The sequence below is a fragment of the Bipolaris sorokiniana genome (genome assembly GCF_000338995.1).
Source record: "Bipolaris sorokiniana ND90Pr unplaced genomic scaffold COCSAscaffold_3, whole genome shotgun sequence".
Classification (NCBI taxonomy): domain Eukaryota; kingdom Fungi; phylum Ascomycota; class Dothideomycetes; order Pleosporales; family Pleosporaceae; genus Bipolaris; species Bipolaris sorokiniana.
In genome coordinates, this window is record NW_006911897.1 from 392,092 (window position 1) to 412,384 (window position 20,293).

Genomic DNA, 20,293 nt, shown 5'->3' on the forward strand with positions numbered 1-20,293 from the left:
CTGATTGAGTCAAATTCAACAATAGCTATTTCTTTAAAGAGGCGGTAATAGCTTCGGCTTTGTGCTGCTCAATGTCACCAGCATTACAATAAAAATACGCCAAGGTAGCAGTAGACGCAGTCGTCGAGCTGATCTTATCAATGGCAGCAGACTTAGGCATGCCAGGAGTTTGAGCGGGTTCGGAATCGAAAACATACTCTAGGGCAGTTCTTCCGACGCCAGCTGTACCTATCAGCAAGAGGTCAAGATCACAAGTGACAGAAGCACCTACGCTCGCCGTGCTTCCACAGCAAAGTTGAAGCATTGGGCGAGGTCCATACCTACCAATCACTGTCCTCGGAGATCCATTCACAAGTACTCTTCTCCTGCTGAATTGACTTGTGAACATGGTCTGGAGTAGCAGCAGATAGCCAGGTCGTGATCTTAGCCCGTTGTTGAAAACTATCAGATCTAGTGCAGATATCTCCCTCTTAAGTCTGGCCATCGTGCTTTCGGTGCCTTCCCCATACAATGGCACCATGTTGATTCTGAATATTCCTAAAAAAAAAATAGGCCAGATCTTCTTCGCGCGTCGTTTGGCGAGAGTTGGTCCATGATAGTCGTTACTTGATGCTGAAAGTGCTCATGTTGTCGCCTTGCAGTACCGACCTTTCTATGCCTGTGATGTTATGAATATGATCCTGCAATGTAAATTTGGTGCCGAGCAGCTGTCCATCTTTGGCATAGAATTCGACGTTACTGGGCGCGATTAGCTCTTGCAAAGTCTACCCGCGCTTGGACCACTGGCTCTTCTCAAAGTCTGATAACCATGAGTTATGCTTTGATGGCACGTCTCCAAGGTAGACATAACACTTGGCCGCATTTCGATACCATCGAAACATTGAGATAATAGCCTCAGCGAGCTCTGAATTATTAGATTTATCAATGCAACAGCTGCCAACCCAGATGTACTCTAGGCCGTCATTCTTGGCCTGATTTGCACAAAATCGAACCTTGCTGTAGCCGAGTTTGCCTTTTGCTGAGCCATCCTTCAGGTCTTGGAGAGTAATCTCTTGATCATCCCCTTCCCATCGATGGGAAAGAGTAACATAGTTGGGGGTACTACTCGGTGCAAACCATGTCGGGCTGAAGCTGTCGTCGGTCCTGGATTTGAGAAGACGCATGAGGGATGGATTCGGCGGGTGGTAAAATACGCTCTTGAGGCTCAAGGCAGCAGCGTAAAGAAGAGACGAGCGCTTTTCTGTCAAGGTGAATCCCGGCTCTCGGAATTAGCACGCATACAACGAAACAGGGGCAGTGAGTTATCAAAGGATTAAATCCAAAAGCGAGACAGTGCAAGGTACTGTGAATTGATGGGTGCCAATATACTAAGGGAGGGTACGAAGTTCAGCTGAGGGGTAGGCGAGGCTGATTGCACAGCTCAGAGCGTGGCGCAGCAAGGCTGACATTTGGGGTTAGCGGAAGGCGATTTTGCAATACATGGACTCAACTGAAGTGGACAAACATCTCAGTAACGCTAGCTGGGAGTATGACCGAACCGCACTCGCCTTAGGGTCGTAAATGTTTCAAATTGTATAGAGAACAGAAGGTAAAGGCGCATGTGGCGCAACCTGTGATTTCGACACTCTTCAAGCCTTATGTCACACCAGCTGCGTAGCGCCTTTTTCCATTCAGCAAAGCACCTTTCTAGCGGCCGTACTTGCACTACCGTACGTAAATTGGATTACATTTGCCCTGTTACATCTAATTGTATACATTAGGACTGCAAATTCCCGCCGGGAATCGTGTTTTGTTTGGCCTGTGAACACTAAGAAAACTGTGCGACTTGTTTTCCTAAATATTGTTTATTTCTAATTATAACGGCTCACGCAAGACTACTCGGATCAGCATCGGCAGTAGTGTCACTCAGAGGCATATGGGAGTGCGTGGGACAATGAACGAGCCTTGATTCGAATAGACACCTATAGGCCTTGTACGAAAGGATATCAAAAATCTACAGAACTAGCTACAGGTATCACCCAGTATTTTTCTTAATCATGCCCGGTCCGGTACCGGCCTGGGCCTGGTCTGGGATCTCCTTCTGCGGTTGTCTTCTTGTATTGGGGTGGAGCAGTGGACAGCGTCCGGACTGCGTAGGTAACCGTTCTGGTTCCTGGCGGCGCTGTAACACCGTTACATAGCTCTCTATTGAATACAACCTCTTGTATATCTAGCGTTTGCTTCACGGAGTGCAGCCCCTTACAACAATACAGATCGATTTACCGCACCTACGCGTGCCACAAATAGTTATAGAGGAATACACTTTCGTAGAGAAGTAATAGCTATCATATTAGAAAACTCTAATAAAACTATAACTAACAGACTATGAAGAATAGTATATTGATAGTTTGTAAAGAGAAGGATTTAATTGATTTAACCTTCTAGAGACGCGCGGGCGCGTCTCACAAGAGTAGTATAACTATTACATTTTACGCTAGCTAATATGAATAAAAACAAAGTTGTTCGATGCAGTATCCATCTGTAGGTAGTAGTTTAACCGAAGAGCCGCATAGACTTGTGCAGGTTTGTAGTAGGTATGTGCCGCAATGGTGGGGAGTCCGCGACTTGGAACAACGATCTTGACACCTTTTGCTACGAGTTGTGGAAGACGCTTCAGCAGCTTAAAGTTCTGCGGAGACTCGTCCAACCCATCGAGTACGATGTAGAAATAGCTGTAGTTGGCCAAAATGTCTCAGATGATGTCGATAAGATCTTTCGAGAGAACGGAGGCATTGCGGGCCTCTTTCTTCTTGTACATACGGACTGCGACCTGAGAAGCTGCTTTTGGCCGTGGCAGAATCTGGTAGACAACATGCCGGAAGACTTCCAGTATGGTCTCTTCACAGTCGCCTCTGAAGAAGTTGTGGACCACTGTCGTGTCTCTCTGACGCGATATATCGTCCACGATGGCCGCGGCCAGAACAGTCTTGCCTGCTCCAGGTGCGCCATTAATCCAGAGGGGTCCCTGTGTGGTCGGGGCGACTGCGTCTCTCCAGCTCACGTACGTCGCTGAGCTCAAGAGAGCTGACCAGGTTCCAGAGCACATTGCTTCCAGAACAACTTCTGGAGACAGTGGCAATGCTTAGTACTTCGGCTTGTACCATTCAAGCATCTCGTTGAGATCTCAAACATCTTTTTCACCTTTTAGATGCAGGCAGCTTTCGAGAGAAATGCTCAGATTTTCGGCAATGAGTGAGGCTTCAAACAAGCTGCTGTATTGATGCAAGATCAGAAATTTCTTTTCAGTTTCGAGCTCCGAGAATGGCCGATAACGTCTTCTTTAGACTGTCTAGCTCCTTGTGACATTCCCGTATAGTGGCTATAGAGACTCCTGATGTTTGCAGGACATGAGGTAGGTCTTGCGTGCCGCCATAGTCGCTCGTTTGTTAGAGCTTCAACAGAACTGAGGTGAGGGTTGACAATTCCTGAATGTACGAGCTCCATCCTTTGGAAGATCCTGTTACGCTCGAGACGTACTGGAAGCTCAGTTGCGATAGCTGAATAGCGAGACTGACCAGACCGGCTACAAAGTCTGCTACGCTCAGAGGGTCAGCTATCACCGCTCTCCTTGAAGGTTGGATGCGGACATGCTGATGTATGATTAGGCAACGATGCGGCTGCATTCGGCTCTCGCATTTGAGATTGCGGGGCAGAACATCATCCACATATGCTATGCAGTGCAAGGGCCGCCATACCAGCTCGGCAGCGCCACACTCGTATTTGCCCCACAGCAACTCTGCTTTCATGTTGGCCACCTTAGCGCCAGGATCCAGCATCTGGCAGAGCACTGACTCTACTATGCATGTGACATTCCCCTGAATTACAAAAAAGGCTCTTGGGGTGGGGTAATGGATTTACCCGGTGTTGTTCAATTGGCTCAGATGGGGCCAAGGATATGAACGAGTCTGCGTCTACATGCTCGTGTACGTTATGTCAAGGTGTTTCAGAAATCTTCTTGTAAGGCAGACTTACATTTCGGGGTACATTCTCGAGTTTATGCAGCTTATGCAGAAGTATTAGGTTCACCAAAAGCTTTATCTCTTGCGCGTAAGTTGATCTATTCCTTAGATTATTACAGAGTCCCCGTCCATAAAGACTTCATCAGTACCACTTACCAATCTATGGCCGCCCATCACACCACCACTTCACAATGCTTCCTCAACTAGCCTTCCTAACGTTGAGTCTATGTGCCTATGTGAATTCACAGCCTTTGTTAAAGCTCGGGTCTACGAACACGTCGAGCCTGCACATGGCTCATGGAGAGCAAGAGCTCCGGCAAGGCTGGACTCCATCGCCTCGCGAAAGAGGGACCATGGATATCCTCTGGAGCTGCACGAGCACTATTTTCTTGTGCTGCTGGTCGATGCTCTGCCTCAACGTACCAGGTCGTTACGACACGAATGGGACAAAATTACGACGTAAAGCAATGATCTTCGTCCTAACTCTGTTCACACCAGAGGTCGTCACGGTGGCCGCCAGTGGCCAATACTTCGCTGCAAGACAATCTGTTAAAGACTTTAAGGCCGCTAATATCGGTGAATGGTCGCCTCAGCATGCCTTTTTCGCAGAAATGGGCGGCTTTGTTTTACAAACTCGCGACTGGGTTCCCTTTCCTATATCCGCAAAACAACTCCTCTGGTTAATTCAACACGAATACGTCGCGATTCCTCCGGCTCTAACAGGGCGGATCTTGGATCGGAACAAAGCCGATAATTTGACTCGATTTCTGATGGTTATCCAGACTGTCTGGTTTCTAGCCAATTTTTTCACACGAATTGCCCAAAATCTTAGTCCAACAGCTCTCGAATTGACTACTGTGGCATTCATATACGCAAGCTTGCCGACTATGTTCTTCTGGTGGCATAAACCCGCTGATGTGAGCGTACCCGAAATACTCACCACCAATGCAAGCATGGCAGAAATACTATTGACTGGGGGTGATGCTGCACGCGAACCGTATGGTCACACTCCATTGGACTTCCTTGATCGCAGGGAATGGTTCTGGATGATTTATTGGGCTCATTTTAGAGCTGCAGTTCGAGGACTTGGAGTACCTGCTGGAACTCGCGTACGCCCAATTGATCGATTTTCGAACTTCAGCAGCGCTGAGACTCCGACTTGGTTTTTTAACCTAGGTGCTATTTATTACTTTGGGTTTTGTGCTATATTTGTTGCAGGTTGGCACTTGAGCCTACCATCGCAAAGAGAACAGCTACTTTGGAGAGTGGCGTCTTTAACTGCTCTTGGAACTTTGGTTGGTTGTGCTGTTGTGACAGAAATGACATTTAGAATATGGCCCTATCTCCGGAATAGCTTGGCGGCCAGAAAGGAGCCAGATATTGCGGAAACAGATCACAGCCCTAGCATGATCCCCTTTGGCAGGCGCAAAGATAAGTCTCGAACGACTGAAGGACTACGACCAAGGCCTCGCACGATCTGGGACTGGATAAGAAATAATACTACTAGTCAGAATCCTCGGTTTTCCCTTCCTGTTCTTACGGCTATACTAATGCAGCTCCTTTGTTTCACGCATCTCTTAGCGCGACTCTACATAGTTGTGGGAGACTTTGCGGCCATGCGTTCCCTGCCATCAAGCTGCTATAAGACCACTGTGTGGCAGCAGTTTATTCCTCACCTCGGACAGTAACTTGTAGTTTACTAGAATTTATAGTAATTATGCGCGTAGAAGATTTTTCAGACATCTTCATGCTCTAACATAACCGATGAAATCCGCGAGCTGGCCCGCCTAGATATATTACAATAGACAATGTTCAATAAATATTGGCTTTGGGTCCGTGCGGGACACCCCAGATATTGACTTGGATATTGACTTGAATTGAATATCATTTTTGCGAACCTGATAGAGGGGACAAAGGGGGCGGTATAAGATATAGAAAGAAAAAAGAATAAAGTCTATATTATAGTACAAGGATCAGTGCTACAAAAACGGTTCCAACACTGATAAGGGAAGACATGAGAGTGTATAAATTTGGAAAACTAAGAGAGAAGAAAAAACAATAATTAATACTTGTAAAGGGCTGCGCTCCGGGGAGCAATCGCGAGGCATACAAGAGTTTGTATTCGATGAGGAGCTATCTACTCTATTTTTTTACGCGCGCTGAACTGTTCTGCCTTTTTAAAATGCGCCCGAATGTTTCCTAACCCATCTTGCACAATACGCAATCTCCCGGAGCACCCACGAGACTCCTGCGGGTCACAGTCATAACAAGCCAGAAATTCTCTCTAAGCTCTCGCTTGAACTAGCCACGTACCACGCAGGCTTGGAACCTCTCGTCGACCCAGCTATGCGCAGAGCTGAGAATGTCCCGGTGGCTCCAGATATGCTGGTCGAAGCAACTGCGATTGAAGAAGATTTTTCGTTTGACCTGGACTTTCAGGACGCCGACTGAAGCTTTTGGAACAGCACTGGGTAAACCTCCCGAGGTCACTTGCAGAACTTGCTCAGGCAGTCTTTGACTGCCAGCTGAGGTTTCCTCGTAGGTAATGGTTGTACATGCTGCGCCCTTGCGGTTGAAACCGGCGAAGCAGAGGTCGATGTAGAAAACATAACTCATGTAGCTGACGTGCTAACTGTCTACGCTGGACTTGTCATCGTCCAAGACAGCGACATCATTCGCCTAGTACACTATACCACTCAAAAATACTTTAAATGTTCTGCATCGTGGCTGAGCCCGAGTGCGCACTTGTGCATCGCTGAGATTTGTCTGACATACCTATCGTTGAGCACATTCACAAGTGGTCCGTTCAATACTGGCGAGGAATTTGAGAGAAGGCTTTACCACCATGAACACCTTAAATACCGCTAAATATCTTAGCGAGCATGCAATTCATATTAAAGCTCACATGGCTCACTCGTTCCGTGTGTTTCTTGCCCACAAGAGGGAACTTTTATGTGCTGTACAAGTACGCCCCTAAGTTCAAGACATACGCTACCAAGTATGCGCTATGTAAAATAACTGAGTTCCTACTGAACAACGGCGCCGAAATCAATGCTCAATGTAGAGTCTACGGCATTTCCAGTCTGTCTTCCGATTCAGAACTCAGATCACCCTCCTGCAGACACTTTTTGTTTATTGTTCCGCACGGTTACCCATAGATATGGCTAGCTCGAAGACATCATCTTCACTTGAATAGAAAATTCTATGGCTGATATATTGGTAAAGCGCTCTGCCGGACTACAAGCCGCGGTTGGAGTTGCAAACACTCTTCTCACCAACGACCGCTTGCGCTTGTCTACAAAAGATCCTCCAGGCTTACTCTCAGCCAAGTAAATTCCATGAGCGTATAAAGGCATCATGACATCCAAGGCTATACGGCAAACGCCCATTTCATCACTTTCTTGAGGAAAATCCCATCCTCGAGGATTACGATGCTACTGGACAGACAAATCAGATCCGCAGTTGTCCATCACATTTTCCCTGTATATAAGGCGTAGAGCTAGTCACTTCAATTCGTCCGAGACTGTCACGAAGGTGGGTCTAGAAATCATTTGATTTTCCAATATTGTTAGCATCTTGCTACAAAGTTTTCAAACCCCACGACTCCGTCTAATTGGCCAGACTTCGTAAAGAGCTGCGCCATCTCCATCTTCCTCCATATTCCTTCTCACCCCGAAACTATGGCGGAACCGGACACATTTAGTGATCTACCAACGCTTCGTACCTTCTGCCCCATGGGAATAACAGCAATCTATGCCTATTATGAAGGGCGCACGTGCCCCTGGCGCTCCTCAAGTTGGTATGATCAGACCTTGGTCTTGGGCGTGGCTACCTACAGCATCGTCAGCGGGGACTCCGCCATTCTCTTCGACGCAGATCTGACGCCTGCTCACGGGGCGCACATGCTCACCCATGTACGAAGTTTAGGCGCAAAGAGTGTGACAACAGTATATAGCCATTTCCATGCCGATCACATCGCTGGGGCTTCTGCTTTGCGGGATACGAAGATTGTTGCACACAAAAGCACGCAAGAGAGAATGAGGCAGAATGCTGAGAAGTTAAGAAACCCGAATGAGGGCGGAGGACCCAGCATCGACGTTGTGTTCCCCACGGAGACATATGAGAAGAGCTTGTCGCTCCGAGTCCGCGATATCGTAGTCGAACTGCAAAATTTCAACATTCACACCGCGGATTCTACACTCCTCTTCCTCCCGGATGCAGGCTTGGTTCTTGCTGGGGATATGCTCGAGGACACCGTGACGTATCTTTCCGAGCCAGAGGATCTCATAACTCAACTATAGGAGTTGGAGCGTATGGCGCAGTTGCCTATCAAGAAAATCTTTCCTGCGCATGGTAGCCCAGACCGGATCAAAGCCGGAGGTTTTGATAAGTCGTTGATCGACGCTACGATCCAGTATTTGAAGGCTTTGGATGAACCTGTTAAGAAGCCCGTTGCTTGGGAAAGAAATCTCAAAGATGGGAAAGACGATTTAGTGGCAGGGAGACTGATCTTTTTTGAGGCGTACGAGGGCTTACACCAGGAAAACATTGAGTTCATGAAGGAAATACGAGAGGAAAGCGCCGCCAACATGACGAAGAGGAGTGGCGAAGGCACCAATGATATATTGACATAGGTTGTATGCCCTGTAGGATGCCTACTGATTTCTATATGTAAGTTCCTCATCTTGTGTTGGCATTGTACCAGATAGAGCAGACGTACATTATCTGTGGAAGCGCTGTGCCTTTGTAGATCATTCGCAGATCTAGCAAACCCACTTCCTAATCAGAATCCCCAAGATAGCTTAGGTAGGGAGGGTGTTTACTGTTTTAGTTACCCTTTATCTAGTTACCTTTATATGTTCTTTCTAGCGCAACTTAGTATCTATTCTTAGGCTAAGGTATTTATATATTGTCTTTAGTGCTATCGTGCTGTGTTCTGTCCAGATTGATCTTATTCTATTTGTCAGATTGTAATAGGTTGTCAAGGACAGTAGACGGTGATAATTGTTTGTGATAATTAGATTTTACTGTTCTGTTGTTCTCCCAGAGGCACCCCCGCGCGCCCGTTGGCAGTCATATATATGACTTTTTTATGGCGTGAGTCCCCTATTATTCCAGTTTGGGCTGTGGTAGTCTTGGCGACGAGCTCTGATTAGCTGTACACAGAATCCGGGTGCTCCTTTCCACACCCAAAATCTGCTGCTTCTGCTGCCAGTATCTGACATAGGTATAGTGTTACAACAGCGTTAGAAACTTTTGGCGTTGTTGCAGTTGTGGCAGCGAAACCGAACAAGCGCTAAAAAAATTCGCTTAAGCAAGGGTGCATCCGCCTTGTGCCGAGGGAACCTTTTACCACACCAAAAAACAAAAAAATAATGTAGAATCTCTCCAGCGAGTAATTAAACCCCGATCTCCCGCGATTTGTCAATTGCTTGACAAGCGGAAATACTGACCACTATGTAACTGTGCTGTTTGTCAACATGTCCGTCAAATTTTCCGTTCTGGGCTACCAATATTCGTTAATTTCTCTTATACTGGTAACTTTAGTCTGGTTTCTGCTCTTAGGTATATTAGTCTCAAAGTAAATTGTGTTTTACTACCCTGCATGTTGGGAGTCTTAGTGTATCGGTGGCGCTTACCTCCTTAAAGTAGCATCGCAGCGTTTAACTGTCAACGCTGACTGGCTCCAGGCCCTGGTAGGTCCATTTTTGAGGTCATACAGATTTGGCTTGTGACTTCACTGTGATATCGAAGGATGCGCTTTTTGAGTGTCCACATTTGGTAAAACACATGACGTCCCATGCCGCATGCCCACCATATACCAAGCACAGCTCAGCTATTGACCAATGAGGTCGTAGCTTCACCATGTCCACACTGGTCATCCGAGCTAGGCGCTTGCTCCTACAACCAATTCTACGATCATCTACACTATGTCAGCACGACGACCGCGCAATCGAATTGGGTTTTAAAATATTGATTTAGCATAGGCACAGCTTATAGATACGTTCAATAGTATTAAGCTATCGCAAAGCTTTATCGGGCATGGTCAGTGCGTGAGCATGGTCAGACAATGAGCCACCCCACCAAAAGTAGCATAGTAATCCATTCTCTTCAACATCACATAACTCCACCACTATGGATTCTATTTCAAAAGCAATTGCAGCAATCGATTCGCAAGGTCCAGAAGGACAAATTTCATATCGTGAAGCTGCAAAAATATTTGGTGTTGACCGCAATACTTTGGCGCGGAGACACCAAAACAAAACTCAGTCGCGTGACGACGCGACACACCAACGCCAACTACTCAGTCCACCACAAGAATCCGAGCTTATAAAATATATACAGGACTTAACTGAGCGTGCTCTTCCACCTACTAGATCTATAATAAAAAACTACGTGTCAGTTATTGCAGAATGGGAGCCCTCGGATAGCTGGATTTCCCGATTTCTTCGTCGCCACCGCGATCAGCTTACTACTAAATTTGTGACTGGGATTGATTAGGAGCGTCACTAAGCTGATAATATTGATAGTTACCGATCGTATTTCGAACTCCTTCGTGCTAAGATTGCTCAGTATAACGTGGAGCCGCATGATATCTATAATATGGATGAGAAGAGGTTCTTTCTTGGTGTTGCAGAAAGGTCCAAAAGAATGTTTTCAAAACAACTTTGGAGCCAAAAGAAAGTTACAGCAGTCTTACAAGATGGTAGTAGGGAGTGGATAACAATTTTGGCTTGTGTTTGTGCTGATGGGAGCTGGATTGATCCTACGATTATCTTTGAAGGAAATGTCGGTCTTCGCGAGCGATGGATACAGCACTTGGACGTGGATAAACACCAGGTTTTTTGCTCTACAACTGAGTCTGGCTGGAGTAATAACGAGCTGGCAAAGGCTTGGGTTGAACAGGTGTTTGACCGGAAGACAAAGGGGAAAGCAAAACGAGACTACAGACTTCTTCTGCTCGACGGCCATGGAAGTCACGTTACTCCATCCTTTATCGATTACTGCGACTCCCATCGAATTCTGATTGCGATCTTTCCCCCCCATTGCGACTCACAGTCTTCAGCCACTCGACGTGGTGTTGTATTCTCCTCTGTCGACAGCTTACTCGAATGAACTATCCGAGTTCCTCCGCCGCTGTCAGGGGTTATTGAGCGTGCAAAAAAGTGACTTTATAAGCTTATTTTGGGCGGCATATACATCGACGTTCACCTTTGAGAATATTACAAGCAGCTTTGCAGCTACTGGAGTTCATCTGCTCAATCCAGACGTTGTACTCCAACGCTTTAAAATCTCAACACCACAACGGGATACAGATACAGAAGTTAGAGAGTATGGAGATGGGAATACTTGGAGACAGCTGTCCAAGTTATACGACGCTGCTGTCCCAGATAAGTCAAAAGTTGAAGCCAAAGAGCTAAAACAGGCACTCCATTCACTTCAGGTCAGAAATGCGCTGCTCCACTATGAAAACGAGGAGTTACGCAGTGAAATAAATGCCAAAAAACAGAAGAAAAAGCATAATTCAGTTCTAGATCTTCAGCAGCACCAAGAGTATCAAAGTTTGGCGGTTGTGCGGAGTCCTCGATCAGTACAAGAAGCTCGGGCTCGTGAACACGCAAAACGCCAAGAAGCCAAGGCAGAAAAACTCCGAAAACAAGAGCAAAAAGAGATCAAAGCTGCTGCTACTGCATATAAAAAAAGATTGCAGCAGAAGCAAAAGAAGCCCGACAGTTGGCACGGGAGGTACGAGCAAAGGAGCGGGAGGCGAAGGCTGCGCAACTCGCGGCTGCCCGGATTCAAAAACAACAAGAACGCGTTGCTGCAACACCAAAAAAACCTCAAGATAGGGGGAATAAAAGCAAAAGAAAAGCTTCATCAAGTCAAGTATCAAAAACAGCTAAGCGTCGCGGTGTTGCGGATGATCAGAGTGGTGGTGCGTCTGCACCGAAGCCATCCGAGCCCTCCACCAAAACCACCACGCGCGGCCGCAAAATCAATCTTCCGAGTAAATATAAGTAGACAGCCATCAAATATATTATGGTTTTACTACTCCACCAAAAATCTCATGATATTAGCTTTTGTATGGGGCTTAAAAGCTTCGTTTTTTGGTGGGCACGCATTTTGGTGGGGTGGCTCATTGACTGACCATGCTCACGCACTGACCATGCCCGATACGTAAGACTATATTAAGCGTATGGAGAAAATTACGGCAGACGAGAAGACAAGTAGACTAGAGGCTTCTCTTAAATAACATAAATTTCTAAGAAGATTGTTAGCTATTAACTCTTACTGTTATAAGTTATGTGGTCGCTTTCTAGTAGAATTAGATTAATTTCATGAAAGGAGCTATACCTAACGAATTGGTTGAGAGAATTAGGGAACGACGCGATAATATGGTTATTTCTCCTACTGCGCGATCGCTTCTAGTTTGTTTGGAAGACTATAGAGTTATATCGTTACTCTAAGCAACTAACTAGCGATTAGAAAGCCCGTTAGAATCTTGGGTCGAGTTGAAATACGCCGAAAGAGCCGGAATTGAACGCGTTTTCGGACAATACCTACTAACGTCCATCGCTGCAGGTCGAGAAGCACCCCGCGCCGAGAAAAATGAGGGGTACTTCAACTTTGAACCACTCAAATTCTTGATATAGGTTGAAAATCACGATGCTCTTCAGTCAGTTATGCCTTATATTTTACCCTCAATACATAAACCGCTTTATCTAAAATCTACATCGTGCATGGTCGCGTCCGTGCCCTATTTGAGGAGAGCCTTATCTTCTAGTAGAACAAAGTCTCCTTCTTATAGCACTGCTGTTAAGCTCTTACCACCCCACAACGCCTTTGAACAGTATCTTCGAAGCTGTTAAATTCTACTGCGATGTAAGAAATCTAGTATCAGCTTTGTGTCTGCTGCTGTGTGCAATTCCATGCAAGATTGTTCCCCCTGCCAGTACTTTTGAAAAGATGATTTCCAGTTTCGGCTAGCGCAAAACCCGCACTTCGTACGTAATTTACGAGCTAAGCGTGTGGCTGACTAGTCAGTCACGCCTATGGCTACATACATACCAAGACGAGCCGTTTGGACTGTTTGTGTTTGCTTCGCCCAATGCTTGCAGCTGCAGCTAGAAGGCGGCGCTGCAAAGTGGGCGACAAGGCTGAGTGGCAAGGCTGAGCGGCAACAGGCTGTGTTGCTGAGCTGCCATAAGGTAAGATCTGGCAACTTCGCACCACTACAAGGCTATCTCTACGATAACATTCACTCGTCCTTTCTCATAACAACTACAATGCCACGCCAACTGCACCGCGAAGACTACACAGTTGGGTGGATATGCGCGCTCCCAGTCGAGATGGCAGCTGCGCTGGAGATGCTCGATGAGGAGCACGCCGACTTTGAGCGTGGCGACGACAATGACGAGAACTTGTACGCCCTCGGATCGATAGGCGGCCACAACGTGGCGATCGTGTGCTTGCCGGTGGGCCGTATTGGCAATAATCCAGCAGCAACAGTAGCAATGCAAATGCAGGCAACATTTAAGGAAATTCGGTTTGGATTATTGGTTGGCATCGGAGGCGGCGTCCCTAGCGTAGAGGTAGACGTCCGGCTTGGGGATGTTGTAGTTAGCCAACCAAATAAGACTTTTGGCGGTGTTGTACAGTACGATTATGGCAAGGCAACTCAAAGTGGCTTTGAGCGGATAGGGTCTCTGAACTCCCCTCCACAGATCCTGCTTAACGCAGTCGCTAAAGTACAGGCAAATGAGCTACGTGGTGAAAGCAAGGTTTTAGAGCATATCGACAAACTCGATCGTATTCCTATATTCCAGCGTCACAGGGCAGGTCCCGATATGCTTTTTAAAGCTGCGTACGATCACGAAGGAGGACAGACGTGCGATGCGTGTAGCATAGGTGGACAAGAAGTACGAAACCCACGCAACAGCGAAGAGGAGATAGTAATTCACTATGGGACAATCGCGTCAGGCAACCAGGTGATGAGGAGCGCTGTAGTAAGAGACCAAGTCAGCGCAGAACTCGGCGGAGTGCTCTGCTTCGAGATAGAGGCGGCGGGCTTGACAAACAGTTTTCCTTGCCTCGTCGTTCGCGGTATCTGTGACTACGCCGACTCACATAAGAACAATAGGTGGCAGCCGTACGCAGCAGGTACGGCAGCCGCGTATGCAAAGGAACTGCTGTCAAGTATCATGCCAGTAGACGTAGTACGAACTCGCACGGTAGATGAAGCGCCAAGGAGTATTGACCAAAAGTTGAGCGCCATTGACAAAAAGACTGAGACCCTTTTATGGGAGATGGATATAGCCAAACTGTCTACCTCTGAGGGTACTTCTTTCGACTCTCACGTAAAGGAACAGAATTCGACATCCGCTACAACTCTGACAACTCGCCATATCATGGATGGCCTTTCCGAAGCGGCAAGCGTGATATCTGTTGTCGAAATATCTGGCAAGGTTGCATCGCTCTGCTACCAATACTCGGTCAAGGTTAGGCACGCAAAAGGCGACATTGAGCGCCTCCATCAAAAAGTCAACGAAATCAAGAATATCCTTGAAAAGCTTCAACAGCTTCTTAGTCAGGACAAGTCGCAGCTCTCTACTGGGCATACATTGCTAGACCCGCTCCAAAAATGTTCGCAGGAGCTAAAAGACCTTGAGGAAAAGCTCAAGGTCAACCTTGAGCCTGGCCAAGGTCGTAAAGCAATGCAGCAATTCCGTACCCCGGCTCTCGAATGGCCATTAACAAGCAAGGAGGTGGAGAAGAGGTTTCAGAATCTTGAGAACTATGGGCACATTTTCGGCCTTGCGCTTCAAGTTGAGCAGATGTAAGTCTCTTTCGCTTCGTTCTAGCGCGAAGGTAGCTAACTATTTCTCCTAGGGTTCTGGATCCAAAGCTAGACTGGATCAAGCTACCTGTCGCTAATGAAGCATCCTACAATTCCTACGTGGAAGGGGAGAACGCACAATGCTTACCAAATACTCGCACTGGGCTACTACATGAGATCAAAACATGGGCGAACAACCAGGATGACGAATCCATGTTCTGGATAAAGGGCGTGCCTGGAGCTGGGAAATCTACACTCGCCCTTAAGATTATGCAGGATTTCATGAAGAAAGAACAGTCAGAAGTCAGCTACTTCTCTTTGAAAGGTGAAGGCGAGCACGGCCCACAATTGACTATTGAGCAGCTAGAAGACCTAACTAGAAGAATTAGAAGAGGGGATGATGAGCTGTTACCTGTTGGAGTGGATGTCCTTGGTGACGTGTCTTTCGCAGAGAACGGTTCTATATCAGACCGCGGAGAATCGAGTTTCGCAGGGACAACTCTCGTAGATCAACAAACGCAGTTGATTGGAGCGGAACAATCAGTAATCGCAAAACACGAGAAAGAAAGCAGTGACTACATTTCAGTGGTATCGAATGACGAAGACATCGCGTCACAAGCACCAAGGCGGAAAACGGAACTAGAACTTCTTGCCGTCAGACTCTTCGGTACATTTCTCGCTGAGTTAGACGACTTACGTGCTTTACAAAAAGACCTTCTAGAAAAGCTTGGCACCGCGCGATTTATCGAAAATTACCGAAGGAGTCTCAAAGTATATGTTCTGAAACTGAAGGAGGAGGCGCAGACGGCTCTGGAGAAGGACACAGTAAAAGTGATTGAAAACCGAGGAAACCGTACTTCCATTGCGCTCCAGATTGTGGACTATCTGGGGCCAGAAGATATTGGAGACAGGAAGCGATTCAGTGATTTGGCTGCTCAGACACTCAAGAAGCAATTGCTGGAGGAGTGGGCAAACAATATCTATGGGTCACCAGATTGGGCACCGGGAGTGGTAGATAATTCGGATGAAGAGAGCTTAGGTGAAGCAGGTGATCTAGAAGTGAATCACTTGAAGTCACTAACGCCCACGAATATCGACAAGGCATACAGCTTTCTTCAGAAGGGTACTGCTCTTCAGAGTTTGATACTACAGCTTAGGCTACTGGCCCTTCCATCTTCATTAAGGGAAATTCTGGAGAGTACTCCAAAACACAGAATCAGATTCTCAAATGAGGACGATATGTCTCTCGTAAACAAATGCAAGGCCTTCATCGAGGCATACACTATGAGTCAATGGGACTGGTGGCCTCTGCGACCTCGAGTTCCCGGCTTGACTCCCGGTCATTTACGACTTGAATGGGAAGTGAGTTGCCTTTTTCCCTTCTTGTATATATGCTGAAAAATACAAAGTTTTGCGGCGAGACACTGTACGAAACGATATCTCCACAGGAGTCAACATTAATACAGCAAACTTTGGATGCAATGAGCGAGCATCCCCCTAAGTGTGATTGCTGCAAAGTGCGACCGGTGCAATTAAATTGGGCCACAATATTTGAACACATGTATCATGTTATCTGGAAAGCTGTTCCAATCAAAGTAACGAGTCCTTCGTCAACTACACTTACTCAATCATCAAAAGCCAATCTGCGCTACACTCCAACTAGGAGCACTTGCGCCAACACTTCACCCTCGTTACCACACGGAAAGCAGTCACTACCACCTCAAGATAGCCCCTCAAATGGCAATGTCAATACCCAGACACATATTAATGCTCTAAACAGCCAAACTCCAGTCGATTCTCTCTGATTTGTGTTCGGCATCAAGGACATGTGGGGATTTCATAACATCGAGAACATTGAGAACCATTCGCAATTAAGCGATCCTGTGTTCTTTGAAGAATTGAAACGGAGACACAAAAGCCACCGTTGGTGCTTTCAATATTGGTTCTCACCATACAGGTTTCGATACTGCCGATTCGTCCAGGTGAGTACAGATTAAGGTGGTGATTTTGCCTCAACCTAACTCTATCAGTTTGAAGAAATCCTTAACGAGCATGTTTCCTGTGTTGGCGAAGCACTTCCAGATCATCATGGTTACACTACAGACTACGAGTACGATCCGCGACCGCCAACTGCAAAAATGCCTCTTATCGACCCTACCCACTTTTCAGTTCTTCTTCGTGCGTGTAATCCTGTCTGCTACTGGTCTTTTCTACCTGTATACGTTCACAAGTGCAGACACATCCCGGCTGACCGCCGATTTCTCACACATATTCCTCAGAAGAAGGGAATGTACAACGCATCCTCGCGTGTGCATGCGCCCAGTTTCAACTATACTAATCGAGTCGCGTTTGGCGTTGAAGCGGGATATTTTCCATCCTTAGCTTTCTTTCTTGCCTACCATGTTTTTCTCATTCTATCGGGCTTCAGCTTTTGGATCTATTGGATGAAATATCATCCTGAGGATTTACAGAACGCTTCAGTACCCCTCTTCACTATCATCATGCTTATCGGAACGTTCTGGGGTTTATTTGGGAAACGAATAAGTATTTCTTAGGGCAAACTCTCTCCTATTTGCTACATGATTGCGAGCTCTTGAGTGGCTTCTACAGATCGTATGGTGTATCTAACGTCCGTCCCTACGTGCTCGAACGCACGGTGTAACGGGACGCATCCGCAATTCAGACCTTCGCTACCTCCTACTCGCGAGTATAAAGACCTGTGGGCGATATAATAAAGTTCTTCAACGGTTTCTCTATTATCGCACTAGCCTCCGGCAATGACTATAGCAATATTAGCCTTGCTGTCAACCATTTTGTCAACGTCAGCAATCGACCCTTCATCAGTACCCCCTTGTCCATTCGCGACCACAAGAACCTCCGCCGTAAGCGAGGGACTTCATGGAAAGTCCAGCGAAGAAAGACTGCATTCTTTTTGGATAAAGGGCTTCTTCAATTCAAGAAGGATGTTGCCTGGAAGTTTCGCTGATCAAGAGCAAAGATGGCGAACTGCGTTTCAGTGTGGCCTTTCGAGGCCATGATATCGCCATCGTTCCTGCAAAGCGATAGGCGCAGCTCCTGGATGTTAGGTAATCTGAGGTCGTCTCAGGTCGATCTTCATGTGCAATAAACCACCTCAATTTCACAACGTGAGATTCTCGCTGTTTTCGTGTTCCACAGACCATTCATAGTCGCTTCCAGAAGATTTCAAAGATTTGAGCATTGTAAAATACATTGGTCAACCATAGAAAAGTAATCTTACTAGCTGTCCGTACAAGTAATAAGCATTAGCTAGCGGATGGCTCGGAAACTCTACTCAGCGCGCAGCAGAGGGTAACCCCTATGATACAGTACTAATTCAAAAGTTTTGCACTTTAGCCGACACCCCACCATTTCCAAAACTGGACGACCGTGATATTTGCTGCGACAACTCCACCAAAATAGCATAATATTTCAATGTGAAGAATGTATAATATTGCCAGACACTATCACTTTGTTTGGCAGCCTTTTGAAGCACGATAGACGGCAAGGCGGCGCGGCATCGAGCCAACTAGCGTCTCCATATACCTGCGCGGTATCCTTCGCCAGCAGTCTTTTAGAGCCTCACAAAAACCATCCCATTCTTCTGCTGCTGCGCTGTAATTGCTATATTTTGGATATAAACGGTGCATGCAATTTTTAAGAATCCACCAAAGGTGTTTGATAGGGTTGAGATCTGGTGAGTAGGCTGGCCAGTCGAGTATCATGATGCCGTGATCTGCCAAGAAAGTCTGGACGACTTGGGCTGTATGTATGCGCGCGTTGTCTTGCATGAAGATCTGACTGAGACTATAGTGAGGGAGCAGTTCCTTACGAAGGCTTTAGATGTACCTTTGGCTGGAGTAGCCACCACGGAGAGCATTGGGATCCCTTTCCATGATCACGAGAAGACTCCGGTGACCGCGCCCACGTTCATCCACCCAGATAGCTCCTCACACCATCTGCTGTCTGATTTTACCGGTAGATACTTCTGCTATCATGCGAGCTATCCATTTTTCTTCTGGATAATGGAAACACCACTCGTTTTCTGTATAAGATCTCTTCTGAATAGAGCACTCGTCTGAGAGTTTAACGATGTTGTGACGCCATGAAAACTTGCGGTAACGATAGGCAAACTGTCGGCGCTTGCGTGCGTGGTCTAACGCGAGTTTTGGGCGCTTTATAAAGCAATATTTTGATATATTAGTACGCCGGAGCATGCAATATATCGTAAACTTGCTGGGTGGACGTGAAAGAGTACCGTCGGGTAGTCATTGTTGCAACTTTGATAAGATCTTTGTACTCAATTTTGGGCTACGCACGTACTTTATGCCAGATAATCTTCTTCTGGTAGTTCGAAAATATCTTAGAACGACCGCTGCGAGGTTTGTCTTGAGTAGTTGCGGTGGTGCTGTACTTCTGGTAGAGGCGGCGGATGGTGGAGCACGCCCGGTGAAAGTGCGCAGCAACTTCAGGCACTCCGCAACTACCTCTTAACATGTCAATAGCGATATTTCGCTCTTCAATTGTAATATTTGGCCCAAGACGAGCATTTTGCGATAATTCTTGGCCAAATCGGTGCGGCGCAGCGTTGGTGGTAGGCATTCTACGAAGTTGTTGTTATTGGTGCAGCTATGGTGGGGGAGCTAAACGAGCAAAACTATTGACGCGTGACTGTAGGACCGAAGCAGAGAACATAAGAAGAGAACTTTGTACGCACATAGAGAAGAACAAGAATTGAACGCCCTTTTTACCTGTCTTTTTGGCAACCCCTCTGCATTCATGCAAACCCTCTTTAGTCCCGCGCGCACATGCTTCACACGTTGCTAATTACAACTGGTCTGTGCATATGCTAGCTAGCTACAGAGCCCATTCTACAGAAGATTATTTTAGCCTAAGCTAAAGTTTATAAATGTTCTTACTTATATAGAGGTGCCGGACGGGCCAACGCCGCGGACGGGCCAACGCCGGATTTCTCCCCAACAGTACTATCACAAACTTGAAGCTGTAGAGCTCTACATAAAAGCTATTATCGCGAGAAACTCTAGTATAGTAATCTCGTAGTATTGTTTATTTGATCTATCTACTGATATTTGATTGGCAGCTTGATGGGGCGGCCTGAACGCGAGCGTGGTGATGGTGGTGCAGCTGATCGATTAGCTCGCTGCGCACCACCACTACTACTGCCAACGATAATATTCTTTGATGCTAGTTCAGTAGAGCGCTTGAAGGTAGGCTTCTTTCCCCTTTGTGAGATTTTGATAGCTTTCTGAAGTCGTTTGTGGGCGGCTTGGCGGGCTATCCGGTGGGCAGCTGCTTCAGCTTTCTGCCTCTCACGATCTAGTTTTGCCTGTGCCCGCGCCCGCCGTCGCGCATCTAGTTCTTGAGCTTTGAGTAGCTTTCTCTCCTCTCTAGCTTTAACCGCGATAGCTTTTTGGCGTTG

General features: G+C 46.7%; 8 protein-coding genes across 8 annotated transcripts; 4 read left to right on the forward strand and 4 right to left on the reverse strand.

Annotated features, from left to right (window-relative positions):
• Window positions 1-25: 25 nt before the first annotated feature.
• Window positions 26-520, reverse strand: COCSADRAFT_23458 (uncharacterized protein; the record flags this gene model as incomplete). Its single annotated transcript, XM_007698234.1, has 1 exon — window positions 26-520. The coding sequence occupies one exon, from the start codon at window positions 518-520 to the stop codon at window positions 26-28; it is 495 nt and encodes a 164-aa protein (XP_007696424.1).
• An 82-nt stretch (window positions 521-602) lies between these two features.
• COCSADRAFT_157460 (uncharacterized protein) lies at window positions 603-1,163 on the reverse strand (the record flags this gene model as incomplete). Its single annotated transcript, XM_007698594.1, has 2 exons — window positions 603-738; window positions 769-1,163. The coding sequence occupies 2 exons, from the start codon at window positions 1,161-1,163 to the stop codon at window positions 603-605; spliced, it is 531 nt and encodes a 176-aa protein (XP_007696784.1).
• A 1,505-nt stretch (window positions 1,164-2,668) lies between these two features.
• COCSADRAFT_178791 (uncharacterized protein) lies at window positions 2,669-3,302 on the reverse strand. The gene has a single exon (XM_007698595.1). The coding sequence runs from the start codon at window positions 3,083-3,085 to the stop codon at window positions 2,732-2,734; it is 354 nt and encodes a 117-aa protein (XP_007696785.1). The 5' UTR covers window positions 3,086-3,302; the 3' UTR covers window positions 2,669-2,731.
• A 1,013-nt stretch (window positions 3,303-4,315) lies between these two features.
• On the forward strand, window positions 4,316-5,725 carry COCSADRAFT_110396 (uncharacterized protein). Its single transcript, XM_007698596.1, has one exon. The coding sequence runs from the start codon at window positions 4,352-4,354 to the stop codon at window positions 5,684-5,686; it is 1,335 nt and encodes a 444-aa protein (XP_007696786.1). The 5' UTR covers window positions 4,316-4,351; the 3' UTR covers window positions 5,687-5,725.
• Window positions 5,726-7,651: 1,926 nt separating this feature from the next.
• Window positions 7,652-8,632, forward strand: COCSADRAFT_351623 (uncharacterized protein; the record flags this gene model as incomplete). Its single annotated transcript, XM_007698597.1, has 2 exons — window positions 7,652-8,254; window positions 8,300-8,632. Exons 1-2 carry the CDS (start codon window positions 7,679-7,681, stop codon window positions 8,630-8,632), a joined length of 909 nt encoding a protein of 302 aa, XP_007696787.1. The 5' UTR covers window positions 7,652-7,678.
• Window positions 8,633-10,133: 1,501 nt separating this feature from the next.
• On the forward strand, window positions 10,134-10,517 carry COCSADRAFT_351630 (uncharacterized protein; the record flags this gene model as incomplete). Its single annotated transcript, XM_007698598.1, has 1 exon — window positions 10,134-10,517. The coding sequence occupies one exon, from the start codon at window positions 10,134-10,136 to the stop codon at window positions 10,497-10,499; it is 366 nt and encodes a 121-aa protein (XP_007696788.1). The 3' UTR covers window positions 10,500-10,517.
• Window positions 10,518-13,285: 2,768 nt separating this feature from the next.
• Window positions 13,286-14,242, forward strand: COCSADRAFT_53631 (uncharacterized protein; the record flags this gene model as incomplete). The annotated part of the gene is made up of 1 exon (XM_007698480.1): window positions 13,286-14,242. A coding segment is annotated over one exon (957 nt), but the record flags the coding sequence as incomplete, so codon positions are not given.
• A 5,691-nt stretch (window positions 14,243-19,933) lies between these two features.
• On the reverse strand, window positions 19,934-20,293 carry COCSADRAFT_82329 (uncharacterized protein; the record flags this gene model as incomplete). Its single annotated transcript, XM_007698599.1, has 1 exon — window positions 19,934-20,293. A coding segment is annotated over one exon (360 nt), but the record flags the coding sequence as incomplete, so codon positions are not given.

What these genes read in the sequence shown, in the direction of transcription:
- COCSADRAFT_178791 (XM_007698595.1), bottom strand. Translation starts at nt 3,085, where the DNA reads ATGTGCTCTGGAACCTGGTCAGCTCTCTTGAGCTCAGCGACGTACGTG.
- COCSADRAFT_110396 (XM_007698596.1), top strand. Translation starts at nt 4,352, where the DNA reads ATGGATATCCTCTGGAGCTGCACGAGCACTATTTTCTTGTGCTGCTGG.